This window comes from Sinohyriopsis cumingii, unplaced genomic scaffold, assembly GCF_028554795.1.
Source record: "Sinohyriopsis cumingii isolate HCF-2022 unplaced genomic scaffold, ASM2855479v2 utg000913l, whole genome shotgun sequence".
NCBI lineage: Eukaryota > Metazoa > Mollusca > Bivalvia > Unionida > Unionidae > Sinohyriopsis > Sinohyriopsis cumingii.
Window position 1 is genome coordinate 1,836,581 of NW_028315943.1, and position 19,322 is coordinate 1,855,902.

The window sequence follows — 19,322 nt, forward strand, 5'->3', positions numbered from 1 at the left end:
TAGGCATTGCTCGGGATGAATTTTCTAATTATGTTCACGTGGATGATGATGCCAATGCCTATGGTGAACTTACTGATGAGGAAATAATCCAATCGGTGACAACGAAGCAGATACAATCATGCAAGCAAGATGATGATGATGATGATGATGATCAGCCTATCACTATCCCAAGCTACAGTGAAATGGCTGAATGCATTAAAAAAATGAAATTGTTTGTGGCAAGTGTCGACGGTGCCGAGCATATGTATGAAAACGTAAGTGCTTTTGAATCGTTCATTACAGATCAGCACCGGAGTAAACAAAAGCAGACTGATATTACTTCATATTTTCTACAAATCGATCGCTTTTGCTGACTATTTCTTGTACAATTTCTGTGAGATTGACGTTAAAAAGTTGCATTTCGTCGAATTAAGCGGGTCCACATGTTACTTCGGACCGAAACTTATGCCCGACATAACCGGGTTATCGACTTAACAGAGGTCGAGATAAGCGGGTAAAAAATAGCATAACAAAGAAGAATTTTTTCAGGACCGGACCAAAATGCTCGACATAAGCGGGTTGTCGAGATAACCGAGGTCGAGATAAGTGGGTTTGACTGTAACAAGGTACCATATTGCATACACTATGGGCTAGTTTATTTCCATCAGACAACATAATGACATTGTTCATCCTGTTCGGTAACTGCTGGATAATTCCATAAATTACATAATGTTAAGAGTTTGGCATTATATCCATTTGCACACATGAACATAGAAATTAAACCGCTTGTTAAATCCATGTGAAAGGCAAATTTGTTGTTGTCATTCTTTTCCTTTGCTTGATTTGACATTGCAAATATCAGCAGCAGATGACTTATGTATGTACATCAGTAGTTGTGCACACACCCCTTTGCTGAAAATGAACTTGTCCAGGAACTGGAAATGGATCTCGAACATGTCCGTCTATTATAATGAAAACTTCCGTCAAGCATGAAATGCACAGATGATGACGGTGTTATGGCCACTAAATTCACAGTCACGTTAGAAATTATAAATCAATCAATGAATTGACTAAGTGCCTTGCACTTTTTATCACATTAATGGTTTCCATCATTGAAATCGGTAGGGGTTTACAGACAAATGGGTTGGTATAGTCAGACTATAGGCAGTTTATGTGAAGAAGTGATCTATAGGTTTATTTATTTTTAGTGGTCATGGTCGGACTTTATGGCAGATTGGCATAATTTATTTTCAAAAAACCTGAACAACCCCTATGTTAATATGCTTTCTGTTAATTCTGTTGTGTGGTTTTGTGATGAAGTTTAAAGATATTAAACTTTCTTTTTCAAAAATGGTGTCCATATTTAGTGGGGGATGAGCATCAGTCGTAAAAAATCAAAAGTCCTTCATGCCTGGATACTTTCTGTCAGATTTGGCCAAATTCTTTTCTGCTGTGTTTAAGAAGTCATTTAAAAGCTTTCTATTTTTGGTAACATCAGCCATATTTGACGGTAAATTGGCATTTATAAAGACTTCATGTCATGATACATCTTGACAATTTGATAAAATTCTGTTTAGTAGCTTGGGAAAAGTTGTTCAAAGGTATTTCAGAACTATCTTTATTAACAGCTGCCATATTTGGGTTGGCACTATTTGTAGAAACCTGAAAGGTCTTTATGCCAAGATGCTGTTTCAAGTTTGGTTGAAATTAGTCTGGGAGTTTTGAGACAAAGTTGAAGATAGCAATTAATGACAAGAGAGGGAAGAGTTTTTCTATTTTTAGTGTGTGTGTGTGTGATTTGGATTCTTAACGTAGCTTTAACAATTTTTCAGTAATACCTTTACAGTGTCTGCAGTGTGACAGTTTATAGTTATGTCAAAGCAAACATGTAGCATCATGTCCCACCCAGTCACATAATTCCGACAGCAGGTTGAATAAGACAAGATACAAAATTTATGCAAATAAACAATCTGTCATTCAAGTAATGATTAATTAATTTGAAAACATGGGAATTTTGTACAACAAATGCCAGTGATGAGTGAATACTAACCTTGAATGACAGCAAGCTCCAGAATGGAGAATTCTGTTCTCCAGCTCATTTTGGGCTAACCAGATATTCAAATGCTTCAATTTTTTTCATTAGTTACTTAAGCACATGATAAAACATTTATTGCAGTAATGTAGTGTCCAAGGAAATATGAAAAATATGATTGTACAGTGCAAATGGCAAACTTGTCAAAGCCATTTAAATTAACCAACTTTTCTTTTAGTACTACAACTGCATTATGTACTGCAATTTTCCTTTGTGCCTTTGAAATTGTATATGTCCTCGAAAGGTGGATGTTGGGAGACACAAGGCCACTTGCCTTTGGGATCCTGATACAGATTATTTGACAGAAGATCTTGATCTTTCTATGCCCCACTTATGATAACATAGGTCCTCATCTGTCAGTGCTAAGTTGACAGAAGATATAGGTCTGCATTGTTAACTTTTGATAGCACATATCCTCATCTGTCAGTGCTATGTTGACAGAAGATAAAGGTCTGCATTGTTAACTTTTGATAGCACATATCCTCATCTGTCAGTGCTATGTTGACAGAAGATAAAGGTCTGCATTGTTAACTTTTGATAGCACAGGTCCTCATCTGTAGGCACATAGTTGACAGAAGATAAAGGTCTCAATTGTGTGCCCATCTTCTGATAGCATATGTCTGCATATATCAGCCAAATGTGTGCCTGCTACCATTATCTATGTTATTTGCCCTAACTGGCCCTCATCTGTCAACACAGGTGACAAAAGATATGGGTTTACTCTGCAATTGGTTGTGAGTACACTAGCAAATACTGTAGTTCTTTACTAATTCCTGGCTATATGTACACTGTGTCAATGCAGAATGTAGACAGAGAACATTTTACTTAGAAACATCATAATACAGTGAAGGGTATAGACATATAGCAAATAATGTGCTTCCATTCAGGACTATCTTAATTTATTATGTCTTGGTAAAGGGCTGACCAGACAGATAGACACTTCAAAAGTTAAATTAACAACAGACACCTCAAAAATCTAAAACATTACATAACATCTAAGGCAATCAAAACTAAATTTCTAATATTTTTTTTGTACTACCATTGTCTCCACTTACTTTCAAACATCTCCTCAAGGTGGAGCACCTGCAAAGAAGCAGAATCATACAATCAGAAAAGTGTTCTTAAATGTCTGCAGCCATTAAAGAAATACATTGTGCTCAGTGGGGTGTGTGTCTTAAAATCTAAAAAAATCATCAACACATGAATAGAAATATATGTCAAATTTCATTCCTATGATTGAAAGTGCTTTTTAATTGTGCTAAATTATAATATTATATATATATATATATATATATATATATATATATATATATATATATATATATATATATATATATATATATATATATATATATATATATATATATATATATATAATTGCTGTTAAGGCCTGAAAATCGAATTAAGTCATTCCCATATGTCAATGACAGTGTGTACAATTTAATTACAAAAATATGTTTAGCTTTGTGCTAGGACAAAAAAACACGTTTGAGATGAACGTATTGATGTGTAGATTGTACCTTGCAGAAAATTAAAGTGGAGCATAATACAAACAAAATCAATATCAACCAACTCAGTTAAAATTTGATTGGTGATGGAATCTTTGAAAAGTAAACTTTCAATCCTAGCATACATTCAGACCTGGTTTATCCTTACATTGCTGGTAAATTAAGTGTTACAAAAAAACAGAGCTGTTACCATCTATAGTCACTATATGTCAGATCCCACTGCAAACTCCACAGACCCAAATCTGCCATCACATAATGCATCAGCAGACCTAGGTCTATGCAGTTTGTCAGGCCTAATCAGCAAAACACACAACCATGACCATAACATGCCATTGCATTATGTGATGCAGATCGTGTCTATGTTGTCTGCAGCTGAATCCAACTTGTATGCAAGTATACAATGCATATCTGAGCAAAAATATAATACAATCTTTCCTGTCCTTCCTGACAAAGAAACACACTGAGCTGACCGTAAGTACAGAAATGCTGACCACCTTATCGAGTCATTTAAATGATGGGTCCATCTGCAAACTGTTTAGACCCAGATCTGCTGTCACATAAAACAACGGTAGATCTGATCTATGCTGAACATAAGTGATCAGTAGAACACACAACATAGACCCCAATCAGCTGGTGCATTATGTGAGTATATAGAGTAGTTTGCAAATCCTCTGGTCATCATCAAAAAAAATTAAATCAGAAGAAATTCTTGTTCTTTAGTCAGCAACTGTATCAACATGAATTTACCCATTTCATAGCATTGGGAACATTTTTTCATTATCAAACTAGACTTTATTAGTTTATATTTAAAGAGATGGGTCAACAGAGATGAGTATACTTCCAATCATAATAATTGTTATTGTTTAGAAAGCTCAGTGCAAGGAATAAATCTGCATGAAAAATACAAATATTGATTAAAAATTTAAAATAAAACATTGAGAGGAAGTTTTCCCCACATTGTCCCCAGTGTTTACAAAATCACATCAAAACTTTTATAACTTTTATTGCATGAAAAACATCATTTATTCAGTCTCCAATCCTAACCCTAACACAGCTGGATTAAATGCTGAAGCCCATTACACACATCAAACTCTAAGGTCAACCATTACAGAGCTGTGCAAATAAAAACCAGAAGTTTGCTCCTAATCACAATCCCCTAAGCAAGTTTTTAATCATGCAAAACATTCAAAAGATATGAAAAATATCTGCAAAAACAAATGTCACTAAGGCATGAAAGTTAAGGTAAGTGACCCAGTTTAACATGGCTAGTTTATATTATGTTATGTATATTTAATTTAATTATTTGTTTGCTAGTTTTACAAATTTTTATTCCATTAAATGCTATTGTAATGTAACATTGTTTACTGTATTTGACATTGTCTAGAATTGAAACATTGTATCTAGTTGCTGACCTTGTTCCAAAATCAGAGACAGTTTTGGTAAACAACTTTTTAAATTTTTTTGTTATTATCTTTCTCAGAGTAAGAACCATTAAGTTGAGTCAAGGTCATACCTGGACGTGACATCAAGCATGTGTAGAATTGGTAAAAAAACTTTTTTTTTCCGGAAGGATGAACTTTTGCCACACATCTGGGAATTTGTTTTGCATCTTAGTCGTATAACAGATTGACAAAAGCTAGTCAGTCAGGCTTAAAACATTTGACAATGACACGTTAAGTTGTATTATGTTGTGAACAGTTTGGGCTGAATTTTTTTCTTCTTCAAATTACTGAATTCAAGTGATTATTTTTTCTGGAAAAACAAAAGTGCTCTGATATAATTCTTGGTCAAAGACATTTACTGGAATTTATATGGAATTGAAAACTGGAATAATATTTTCTGTGATTCAACAAGAGACTGTCAACACATCAATACAACACTGACTATTACTGATGTCATTGCCTTCCATCTTGAATTTCATTGGGATTTGAACTGAGATTTACTTAGAACTTTTCATTGATAGGACTTGTTTTTTTAATTCTTTTATATTTGGGGATTTAATTTGTAAAACACAAGTTTTTCCCTCATTTTTCACCTTGTATTCAAGGGAAATAAACTATTTTTTGTTAAATTTTACAAAGCTTGTTGTCTTCACTCTTTTCTGTTACTTATTTTAATAGCACAGACTCATAACAAATATGAGATGCATCCCTGCCTAAATTTTCATCAGTGTGACTCAATGCCAAAGATATCAAGTATTTAACAAAGGGATAACTGAAAAGTTGCTCGAATGTGAAGATTAAATCAAAGTGACCTAATTTTGTTATGACTTTTATGAAAGTAAATTAGGGTCCTAGATACTGAACGAGTATTGAATGGAAAGCTGAAAATACACAAGTTTCTAAAGTTGCAAAGTTAGGTTTCAATGACATGTTTGGTATGGTGCTGAATTGTTACCATGCTACAGTGACCTAGTTTTTTGGTATGTCTAAGTTAATCTTCTAAAGATGCATCTTCATACCAACTTTTATGAATATAGGTTAAACATTGTCCAAAATACTCAGATTGTCAGATTTAAAATATTACAAGTTATTCAAGTGTGAAAATTAGGTCACAGCAATCTAGTTCTGATATAGCTAAACTACCCTCCTTCAGATAAATCAATATGCCAATTATCATGTACTAGTGAAACTGAAAAAGATACTGAGAGTATAATGAACTGCTGAAAATACAAAATTCACTAAGCATTAAAGTTGCATCACAGCAACTCTCACCATATGATGCATTCAAAAAAGTAATTTTCACATGCAACTTTATTGCAACTATATCTAGTGTCGATGTCACAGAATGAAAAGAGTCAGAAAGCATGCAAATCCTACTCACATCAGAGTTAGTGAGTACAATCCTGTCTCAATTCAATTCAACTGACCAATCAGACATCTTTATTAAATAGTATTATTTAAGAAATATAATTAAAACATCTGTAACATTAATGCTAATAGGTGGATTATCATACTCATCCTCAAAGTGATCAAGGATAGAATGAGAACCAAGTGAAAGGCATACTCAGTACATGAAAAGCTTAGTTAGTTTCACAGAAAGGGTTAATTATGGTGAAGCAAGTTTCAAAGTGATCAAGGATAGAATGAGAACCAAGTGAAAGGCATATTCAGTACATGAAAAGCTTAGTTAAGTTTCACAGAAAGGGTTAATTATGGTGAAACAAGTTTCAAAGTTCACAGAAATACTGAAATTCCCAAATTGGTACTCAGAGGTTTTCTCAAGAATGAGCAGAAATGTATTGATTACTTGCAATGAAACCAAAACTTCAATAGACAGAATAAACAAGTTTGATGTTGTTTCTCAAAACAAATGTCAAAATTGTTTTTAAAAGAATATAGTTTATTTCTGAATCAATGATTATTGATTCATTCTTTTAAAAATAAAGTGCCCAGATTCAAATGCAAAAAGCAGGGATATAATATACACAATGTTTTGTTTTCTTCATTGGTATACATGTGATGTGCATTGACACTTCCTGGAGTAAGAATTTTAACCAATCTTTCCAACTTTGGTTATTTTGAAAATAAAGGTATTTTATTGACAAGCAAAGAACTTCATTAGAAAAAGCTATTTACTGACAATTATTCCTAATGTGATTGTAAACTGAATATTCAACAATTTAATCTCTTCTCACAGTCAATGGTTCCACAGTTACCTCAGACCTTGCAGTCTATTTTTTTGGCCCCCACTGTTTGCAAGTCAGCAAGGGAGAGGTGTAATAAGTTTTGGTACAGATGAGTTACTCTGACGCATTCAAATTTCACGAGTGTAGGTGAATACATAAAGAAATGTTATACACTGAAAAAATGTGCAAAACACAACAGTCAAACCCAGTTGATTAAGAGTTAAAACGAAAATTTCTGATCCCATTAAACCCTACCTCATCCTCAAAGTTTCGATGAATTCTGTCCTGCTGGTCTGGCTTCATAAACTTCTTGCGAGAGTAGAAGACATCCTACAACATAAACAACATTAAACAGCAAGCTTAATATTATTTGTGTTTTTATCGATTAAGTAGCAGTGTCTGTTGATAACAGACACCAAAACGTTTTTATGATAGCCACAGTGCAAAAGGTAGCAAAAACTTATTATGATAGTCAGACCTCAGATAATCACTTCTGGTTCACTGTTATCATGCAATTGACAGAAAACAATAATGCAATTATTCTTTGAGAAAAAATGAAAAGTCATGTAAATGAGGGCTCCACTGAACACCAAGACTTACCTCAAAACAGATCAAGAATTAATGATATGACATTTTGAATATTTTACACAAAAGCTTTACTTTGTATTCAACTACCCATGACCATTATCTGACCTTTTGATCCCAGCTAATATAAGATGATTTACTACTTATCACAAGCCATTCCAAACATTTGATCAAAGACCAAAGGTTGTTATCTGAGCCACAACGACCTAGACTCTTAAACTTTTGACCCCAAATCAATATGCCTTTTCCATAATTTAAGTAAAGGCCCTCCAAAAACTTTTGTCAAGGTACATCATCAAGTACTCAAGTTATTATTAAAAAAATCATTTTTTCCCTCTCAAGTCAAAGTGAATAAGACCATCAACATTTTAACCCCAACTCAACAGACTTCTGCCTTAGCAAACATGTGAGCCATCCACAAATTTCAATAATGTACATGGTCAATGACCTTTGAATTTTTGACACTTAATAAGCTTTTCCCAACAAAGTGGAAGTTATCAACCATGTTTGGACCAATTTTGTAATGCAAAGCTAAAAAAATTTTGATCAAACAACAGTTTCTTCTTTTGACCCCAATAATCAATAGGTTTTTCCTTACACCAAAAATACAAGCCATCAACAATGTTTTGGTCCATCTACATTATATACAATTAATGTTACTTTGCTGAAACCATTTTCCTTCTTTCTGCCAAGGTAATAATGACCTTTGACATTTCAAAATCACTAGGCTTCTTCTTTACTCTATGTTCAAGACTTCTGCAAAGTTTGATCCAAGCATGTTATGTAGAAATAACATTACTGTGAAGAAACCATTTTTTCTTCTTACAGTCAGTTACCTCGAACTTTTGACCCAAATATCAATAGGCTTCTCACTTACCTTATATTCTAACCATCAACAAAGTCTAAATTCTTTCAATCAGTGACCTTGCCCTTTGAATTGTTTACCCTGAAACTGATAGGCTTCTTCATTACACCAAGTGTACAACACACATTAAGTCTGGCAACTAGATAGTGAAGAACTAAAGTTATGGTGTGCAAATAAAACCAATGATATATGAATGGCTGGATGGGTGGATAAAGGGACTGACAGATATATATATAGATATAGACATACATAAAATGGCAGGCATGTATAAACAAGGCAACAGTGTCAGAATCTGGCAACATAAAAACTGGCCCATATACAGTATTGTGCTGATGTTTAGTATCTTTTATAACTTGAATAGGTTACATACACACACCTTAACGTCGTCAAATCCACAGTATTTCTGGACAATCTCCAACAGTGGCTTTATGGCTAGAAGGAGGGTTGTTTTCCCACATGTCTTCAGGATAAAGCGGTCCTTGGTTACAAACATGCTGCTCTCGCTGGAATTAGGACACATGCATATACAGTGAAACATCATTTGTTTAGACAATTTAGTTTCCTCTGAATAATTCATATTCTTGAATCATTTTAAAGAATAACAGAGGAAATCCCATAATATTTCATTAATTAGAGAGTGGTGCTTCATGTCCAGGATTAATATTTGCTGGTCATGAAAACCTTTTCGTCAACTTGCTTTTAATGACCTCTCCCCTGTTGTTTGTATATCAAGACATTGTTGCAATCAGTCTGGATTTACAAAGCTTCACTGTATATCAGGATTACTCTAAGCAACATGGGATACAGACAAAAATATCACATTCAAATGTTAAATTTTTGTTTCTTTCCTATTTTTGCCCATACATCCCAAGGCAAAACACTGTAAATCATAATATTTTTGCATCACTTATTTATGAAATTATCATAACACATCTGAGATATCAAATTTTCACAAATTACTTGTCATCCATTCAAACTTCCATTCATTAATGACCCCCAATACAAAAAGTAGACAGGTTTTTTTTCCTTTGTATTTATTTTTGACAACTACAGATCTCATTTTCTGAAGACCTCTGCTAGTATGGAGTACAAGAACCTACCTAACCTAACCTAACCTAACCTAACCTTACCTACCTACCTACCAACAAGACTACCAGAGCATGTATGTCAAGTCCATGACTGACGCATTGATGTAAAGCATGTGATACTGAACCCAATGTCAAATGATTAAGTGCACATGTAGCTTTATAATGATTGACAGTAATTAAGATATATATATAAAAAAAAAACATTAAAGCCGTTTGGAATTATAAGCAAACAAAACTATGGTAACCAAAACAATAACTTTGGGCTGAAATGATACACCTGTGCTGCTTATCGATGTGATTCACGATAAACAGTGTTCGATATGATACATATCAATACACATATCAACTTGATGGTCTTTCCATCTTAAAAAAGTATGAGAGTTTTAGGTAGTGTCCTTTCATGTCTATTGACATTGGCTGCATTATGAATCACATCACCTTGTGCTGTTTGTAGAAGGAGAGTGAGTGATGTCCACAGATTTTATTTTATATATGACAAAAATAAAAAGGTAAACTAATAATAATTCATAACTGCTGAATATTTAAGAAACCTGTAAAGGGTAGGTATTGTTTTGTATCAATTCTCCACCTCCACCTACTGTATTAATATGCGTATTGGTATGGCACAAGTAACAAAGCATCGATATATCAATGATTCATTGCACCCTTTACCATAAGCAAACTTTATCTGGTTGTGACCTTGACTCCACATCAACGGCTAACAAGTGGATCACAGAATTAATGGTCCTAGCTTTATAATGGTAGCTTGGAGGGTTGAAGTTGTATTAACTTACAGATACAGAAAATTAAGTCTGTGTATAATTGCTATATATGGTTCTTTTTACAAGCATCATTATGCAACTCCATATAATCTTCATATTTTTGCAGATTTAATATTTTTTTATAAGTAAATAAAGGACATATATCATATCTGGAAAAATCTAATTGGAATAAACTGTGATTTCCTTTTTCTACCATTTCTTTGTCTCACCAGAACAACATCCAGGGGAAGTAACTGCTATGGGTCTAATCATACCTGAAATTAAGTTGTATCCATTTACAAAAAAAAAACTAACCAAAAAGGCTGGTTGATTTATACTTTGTTACCATTTTTATTTAGCGCATTCAGTTTGCTGCCATCATTAGTAATATTTGTGAAAAGAGAACAGATACTATACCATCTGCTCCTATGTATTTAAATTCATTTAAGTCAATAATATCGATTTAAGGATTTAGAACCAATGAAAAATCTTAAGCCAAACTATAGCACTTATTTTCTACATTACCTTTACCCTCAGAACAAAGTGTTGTTGTTGTTGTTGTTGTTGTGGGGTTTAACATCATTTTTCAGCACAAGATAGGCTATACATGGTGGCCAGTATTAATGGTGGAGGGAGAACCTGGGAAAATCCTGGAAAGAACCACCAACCCATGAGGAGCTACTGGCAAGCTTTCTCACATACCCACACAGGCCGAACTGAGACTCTAACCCACACAGACAGAGGTGAGATGGCAGTGATCCGTAATGGTGAGTGCCTAAAACTACTCAGCCACTCCAGATCAAAGTGAGCAAAAGTGAGCATGTCACAGACTGATTTATCTCAGAGAACGATTCAGCAATATAATTAATCAAGCCAGGTATGATTAGAATTTATTATGGGGTTTAGGAAATATATCCACACTCTTCCTCTCATCCTTGAAGGGTCATAATTACTTGAGGATGAGTGGTGATCCATATGCACCAGTGACAAGTAATATTTCTTGCAAAAAAACCTCAGCATCTTAAGATAAATATAGCCATCTATTTAGAAGAAGTCAAGATAAAAATATATTCAAGATGGCCACCATATTGAGGGTTAGTCATTTTCATTCAGGATCATCTGGACTCCACAGAACTCTGATCAAACCCTATGTCATAAAGACTTCTTATTTAAGAGTAGGTAAAACAAGATTTTCAAGATATCCATGTACTGGACATCAGATTGGCACCATTTTAATTTAAGACCAACAATGTTTTATAAAAAATATTGTAGTGACAACCATATAGTGACATGACTGTTCATTCAGGAGAAGCAGTGACAAGATCTCAAACTGGCCAATGTGGCAGCCATATTAGACATCAGATCAGTACCATTTTTATTTAGGACCAACCACACACCACAGAAAGTCTTCCGGTGAAATGCCATATCAATATGACATTCCATTTTAGGTGGAGTAGTGTTAACATGATTTTCAAGATGGCTATTGTGGTGGCCATATTGGACCTCAGATCAATAACATTTTCATTTAGGACCAACTAGTCATCGTAAAAAGTCTATTGGTGAAAACCCAATCCCATGTCAGCACAACTGTCATCCTCTCCATACAATATATATATATATATATATATGAATGATCATTTCAAAGGTTACATAGGTTTCAACTAGCACATATTTAGGGCAACCAGACAAATAAATACCAGTAAATACCAGAACAAAGTAAAATTCAAAGGTTACAATATCTAATTTACTGTTTCTTTGTCATTCAATCAATAAAGGTCTTGCCAATTAAGCTTGTTATAGTTCAAAATGCTGAGGGCTATATTGCTCACAGTTAAGCTGGTCAAATGGGATTACACAAGTACAACTTAATCCTTGAGTGAATTACATTTCAAAGATTGGTTTCCCAGCATTTTATTTTGGAACATTCAGTCACTAATCGTATTCGAGCGAATAATTATTGGTCTCTAATTGTATGTGTGTGTGTTATTGGGAGATTCAATAATATTGTTCTCACCCTTAACCTAAGCCCAAAATGATATAGGACATGATGTGCATATTTTTGCAGTAACCAACTGAGATGTATACCACCATCAATATGGTATTTCTAGCATTTGATAGTGAAAACTTAACCCATGTCAATAACTGCAAAATGTAGGCTTCCACACTAAGTGCTAGTGCTCATCTATAGATGCATCCATTTGCCAATTTTCATGATTTCATACATGATAAAATGTACACAACATGCTTAAAGTCTATGTGGTCATGAGCAAAATGCGAAAATTTAACATCATCCAGTAAAATGTGAAATACAGGTCACAGTGATCAATTTTGTACAGGTATGGTACCCATACAGGCATATATAATCTTTGAGTTTGATGATGCAAGAACAGCTAAAATACAAACTTGAACAAAAATAAATGATGGCTTTAAATACACAATCATTTAATTCAATGATTCTGGACAAAGAAGGCTTGAAAAATAACAATACATATCTTTGCCTAGTTTCATGATTCTGAGTTAAACGGCATGTATATGAAGTGTATAAAAAAGGCATCTGGTCTAGAGCTATGTCTAAATAAAAAAACTTCAGCAAGCAAGATGTTAAATGTAGATCACCATTACCTTTTTTGCAATTCAATGTAAGGACAAGGTCAGGCAGCTCTGGGTGGCCAAGTGGTCTAAAGCACCCGCCTTTACCAATCACTATCATCTCACCTGTGTCCTTGTGGGTTCGAGTCTCAGGCTTGGCCAATGTGGGTATGTAAGAAAGCTGCCAACAGCTTCTCGTGGTCATTGTTTCTTTCACAGGGTTTGCCTGGGTTCGTCCTTCTCCAGTTATACAGGCCACCATGTATAAAATATCCTGGGCTGAGAAATGGCGTTAAACCCCAAAATAACAACAACTATCAGGGCTGTTTACAACCTAGTTTGATGATTCAAGCAAGATCTTAGCTTAAACCTGAAACACAAAAATGGAACTGAAAGTGTGAAATAAATGTAGGAGTCAATGTGACCTAATTTTGTGATACGGGTGAAATACTTATCAAGGTGCATCCCCTCACCAAGTTTAATTATTTGAGGAATAACATTTATAAACCGAGACGAGAAAAATAAAACCCAGAATAAATGCAAATACTTAACGAAGAAAGTACATTTCTTTTTCTAATTTTTGCTTTACCCATTAATTAAAAACAAACCAAGAAGAGCCTGTAGTAACAGGTGCATTACATACTGTAGGCTCCAACCCAGTATAGTTTGGTCGTCAGGACCATATACAGAAGAAGTTCTGCTGGTACAGTTTGGAGAAGATGGGCCATAAAACTTCTAAATGTTGATATAGAATGCTCAAAACCTGATTCATTCAAAGTCTCATCAACATACTCGCACATGACAACTTTGGCTGAAATCCAATATTTCTTAGTAAAGTTCTACTATGGCCACCAAAATTATGAGGCTGGGCTATCAGGGGACATAAATCTTTCCATAACAATGCAGAACACTTGAAATTGAATTTATTCAAGTTTTCATCAGCACAAAGCTCCATACCAAATTATGCTGAAATCCAATAAAGCTCAGTAAAATTATGACGTGGAAACCAAAGTCAGGAAGATGGGCAATCAAGGACAATAACTCTTGTACAAGAGGTTAGTAATGATGGAATAAAATTAATTCCAGGTCTTGGCATTAAAAAGCTGCATGCTATTCCACCGAAATGCAACAAAAATTTGAACAGTTATAATTTAGAAGAGAACTGGTAATCAGGGGCCATAACTTGTGTAGATGATGTCAAGGCAAGCAAGAAATCAAACTTACTCAAGGTATGATCAATCTGAAGCCACACACCTTCTCAGATTGAAATCCATTGCAATTTAGTGAATTTGTCTCGTGGAAACCAAAATCAGGATGATAAGGAGGCCATCAACTCTTCTAAATGAGACTAATATATGAGGCCAATTTCAAGTCAAACATGGTTTATCAATAGGTAGGTAAGAAGTAGGATTTCTAAGAGAGGGATTATTACTTACCATCTAAGTTGTTACAGTGTATTTTCAAACAACTGGCTGGCAATAACTTTGACAAAATATAAAGTTATTTGATGCATATGCACTCATGTTCTCTTTTTTGCAACTTGTACAAAGGTATGTAGATCCATAAAACCAGAGACTGTGCTAATGGAATGCAATATATTTTTGTGATTCATCTGAAAGATATGCAATATAACCTATGCAACATTAGATGTTTCAGTTTCAAAAATGTCTACAGGATTACAGATAATTCTGTAGCCGATGGCTAGTGCCTAACATCTGATCTCTACTTAAACAAGCTGCACGTTTCCCTGATACTTTATGTCACTCCTGCACATTATGGGGAGGTTGTGTCTGCTCTAACTTTAAACACCCTGAAACCATAGCTATAAACATAATTTTATAAGAACAATGAACTTGGGTTTTTCAAGTAAGGAGGATTTAACAACTGTAAATAAAAACTTGTATAATGGACCATTAACAAACAGTTCACACAAACAACATTGCTAATGCTGAAAGAGTGACAGTTATGTCTCACTTTTTCACTAGCATGTGCTTGACAATACATGCATGCATCCATTCCAACCATCCACACACATAAATATAAATACATACACAGACACTGAATACATAATGATTCCAAAAAGGATAATACTGGTATTCAGAACATCCTGGAAATAAGACCACCTTTCTTAAGTCACACTGGAGTGCTTATTAATGGAGTTTTGCTGTACTTTTATTTATTGCTTCCCATCAAAGTCTGCAAAAAATGTTAGACTCCAAAATATTTCTGATTTACAGTGTTCATCACCTGGGATGCATGCCAGCATAAGTACAGAGAAACCAGTCTGTAAACATGGACACTTAAGGCACAACACAATTTTATCTTTTAATAGCAAAGTTAAGGATGATTGCTCCTACAATGTTTAAGCATTTAACTTCAAAAAAGGGATTCGTTTTCATATTTCAGAATCCAAGCAATCCTAATTACTTAAAAATGTACAGCTGGTGAGCATTTATTTGCTCAAGTCTTAGCGAGGTATAGTTCCCCTAGTAAGGGTAATTGCATAGAAAAGTATGAGGGTACACATTGCACAGGTCAAAGACCACGGACATCCCTTATTAAATACAAGTTATGATGATATGTAATTATTTTTTTCAGCATGAAACAATTACTGTGATTACACTGGTTAACCACACCAGAAAACATATAGCAAATTTATGATAGGTCATAAATCACTAAAGAATCCAAAAGTCTGTAAACTTTTCATTGGCATCAGCATTATTTTTCTGCAGGCAAGTTATTGTGACTGTAAAAATAAAAGGACAACTGAAATGGTGGATGACAACAGCAACACTGTAGTGTAGCAGAACTGGCAATTTTAACATTTTTTGGAAAGACAGCGGTCATAATTCATTAAAATTTGCAACCCATTCTTATTTATTGTGTGCTGATGCCCAGAGACCTCCCGCATCCAAGGCGGACGCTCTAACACTTGGCCACCGGAGCGGTAAGAGCAGGAACAGATTGAGAGACATGAAGTGAGATCGCTACAATGTCTGCAGTATGGCAGTTTATAGAGATGTCTAGCACTGGGGCATCATGCCGCAGACATAGAATATCATGTCCCCCCCCCCCAATAACATTATCCTGACACCAGGCCAACCAGTCCAAACACTAAACTCTTAATGTTGAATGCCTAGTGAGGCAGCTGTTATTTTTATAAGTCTATAGTATGACTTGGCCTGGCTTCAAACCTGCGACCTCCTACATCCAAGGCGAACACACTAACCACGAGGCCACTGGAGTGGTTGGCTGCAAAAAATGTATGTTAGAAGTCATCAAATTGTTTTAGACTGGTGGCCATCTTGTTGCTATAGGGGCCACCCTGGACAAAGTTGTTCAGAGCAAGTCATTCTTGCTAGGTCTCATCAAAATTGACTGAGCCATTCTAAACAAAACAACAACAAAAAATGGTTTTCCATGTTGGTTGCTATGGAAGCCACACAACTGCTAAGGAAGCCATCCCGAACATAATGGACCTAGTGTTTTTATAGAAGATATTGAAAATAGCAATATGGATGAATGACAAGATGAACAACACAGGTGGAATGCAAGAATATTTCATAAACCCACCTGGATTGCAGCCAGGTGAGTCAATAGGAGACAGATGTTGCTACCATGTCACGTTATGTCCAATCAGTCCTAGAGTTCAAAGTATTAAAACTAAACAAATAAAGTGACATTATATCAAAGGCATTATTATGTACCATTGCTGCTCAAGAATAAATCAAATCCAAATGACAAAGACCCAGATCTGCCATCACATAATGTGCCTGATGATCTGGGTCTAAGCAGCTTATTAGGACTAATTAGTAGAACAAACAACACAGACCCAGGTCTGCCTGCTCATTATGTGCTGGCAGATCAGGGTATAAGCTGTTTTGCAGTTGGAATCAACTTAAAAGCAAAGTACATATGGTAACTGTCATTTTATTTTACGCTGAACAGAAAGCACTGATTTTACAAAAGTGGACTACCTTAAATATGTAATTAGTATTAAAGATATTAATATTAATATAGATTTTAAAATGTTGTCCTTTATAAGCAAGTGTCCTTCAAACAGGTATATGGTATGAAAGGTTTCACTGTATCCAGAAAAATTAACTGATCTGACAAATAATGTCTCAATGCAAAGAAACAGAAAAGCATGCTGGATCTTGAGAGGTTCTAGAATGGTTCTAATAAAGGTGAACTCTGGTAAACACCTGAACAAACCAGGAACAGGAACCAGCCAAGGGTAAACATAACTCTGACAAACAATGATTGTGCATCCATTATCTTCAACTTTTGTTTATATCGTGCATCCCAATTTTGTTAATGCTAATCAGTTACATGAAGAATGTGGATTCTACATGCAGATTTTCAGGCCAATATTTTTGAGGCAAAATTAAATAATAAAAGGTTGAAATTATACTTCATGACTTTGCACAACCAATTTTGCATAAAAACATTTATTTCCCAATTATTGATGTAGTCTGTACAAAGTCTAACATTATAAATACAAGCTTTCTCCAGCAAATGTGCTAAACTACAGGTGATGAATCTGTTTACAAAGCAGTTTATCTGCAAGGGGTGCAAGAATGAGTAAAAAATCCTTTTTGGTGTCAGAATTGGGGATAAAACTGAGTAAAATAGAAACCTTAGTGTCAAAACTGGAGGTCAAATTAAAAAATGTTGGGGTCTTTGATGTACTAGTAAGGATAAAGAGAAACACCGGTACAAAGGCTTCAAATTTTCGAGCAAATTGATTTTGTGAACATCTTTCTTGTGACTGAAGAGTTGAGGATCAGGAATGAAAGTAAAACCCTTGTTATCTGCTCACTTACTTACTGAGAACAAATCTGAATTTTCATAACTAATTTAGTCATGGTAAATCATTGACCTTATGTAGAAAAATTTGGGTTGATTGAAAGACGCGCTTTATAATTGCAATGCATCTGTAACAAAAGAAGAAAAATTGAATGCTGCTCTTACAGTCAATCCCCCAAATTCTATATGCAAATTTCATGTGGCTGCTTTTATGTCATTCATTGCAACAATTTCCTTTTTATAGCCAATATTAAACAAATCTTAAACTAGTAGTTACACTTATACATGTCACTTCTAAAATCGTCTTTCAAAAAACAGCATCTTTGATATATGTGTGAAGCAACTTCATGTACCAGCCAATTTCTAAAACTCGGCAAAAGATGTCGAAAGCCAGATGGTATATTAAAAAATGTAAACTGCATGCTCTTCATGGAAGACCACCATAAAAGTTAAAAAATTAAAAATGTTGTCACTGCTCACCATCAGACATGAAAAATAATATGTGGAGTCAATGATTCTAACTGGCCAATTTCAGCCAATCACTGAATACAAACACAAGTACACAAAACAGAGGTTTAAGCATAAACTGATGAAATTTCAACTTCACTTTCTGCAAATTCAAGAAGTGATGTTGCACCATTGCATACAGAAGACATTTTGTTGCATAGATGCTGCTCTAACTACATGCTGTTTCTAATATAGTCTTTGAACACAGAATTTGCCATCAACCAAAAGGACTTGTCTTTTGCCCAAAGCATGGATAGACTAAAGCTGGGCCTATTGGACAACATTAATCTCAACACTGATAGCAGCAAGGACTAATTAAAATAATGCAGGTTGCCAACTGGTAACTATTCATTAATAATTGTCAACTTTAATCAATAGTGTCTGAAGAAAAGCAGACTTAGACATTATTAGTTCTACTGGTTTTTCTCTCAAGGCAAAACAAACACAAGAAAGTATAAGGCAAAACAATCCAGATTTTGATGAAACTAGTTGGGGAGTAAAACTAATTGTAACTATGTAATACTTACCTGTCACTATTGTTAGCTTACCCGCTCTGCATTGGAAAAACTACTTCCACTGCCAGATGCACCAGTCTCCTGTTCAAGAATTCTTAGGATATGAGCATTGACCAAATTTTGCATTGTTGACCTTGGATGTTGAACATCTACAGGCCTAGATGATGCAGAAAGCAACTTTGCTCAAAAACATGACATGGCATATGGATCACTTGAGGTAAGCCAAGCGCTATGGTGGAGAATACGGGGACTGATGTAAACCATAATACTACATTTGTGTAGCAAAATCTGATTCTTCTAACAAGGAAACACTTTGGGTTGATCGATCAATGGAATCAAGAGGTCAATGAACCAAGACCTTTGAGCCACAAAGATGCTATCCAAGCTGTGTATGTC

The 19,322-nt window shown here is 34.8% G+C and overlaps 1 protein-coding gene across 1 annotated transcript in view; it reads right to left on the reverse strand.

Annotated features, from left to right (window-relative positions):
• Positions 1-19,322, reverse strand: part of LOC149773032 (S-adenosylmethionine decarboxylase proenzyme-like) — a 129,132-nt gene that overhangs the window by 60,744 nt on the left and 49,066 nt on the right. The window contains exons 3-5 of the mRNA XM_089946919.1: positions 9,034-9,160; positions 7,463-7,537; positions 3,127-3,154 (exon numbers count right to left, since the gene is read on the reverse strand). Of these exons, the coding sequence (XP_089803045.1) occupies positions 3,127-3,154; positions 7,463-7,537; positions 9,034-9,160 (230 nt within the window). The remainder of the gene's footprint in view (positions 1-3,126; positions 3,155-7,462; positions 7,538-9,033; positions 9,161-19,322) is intronic.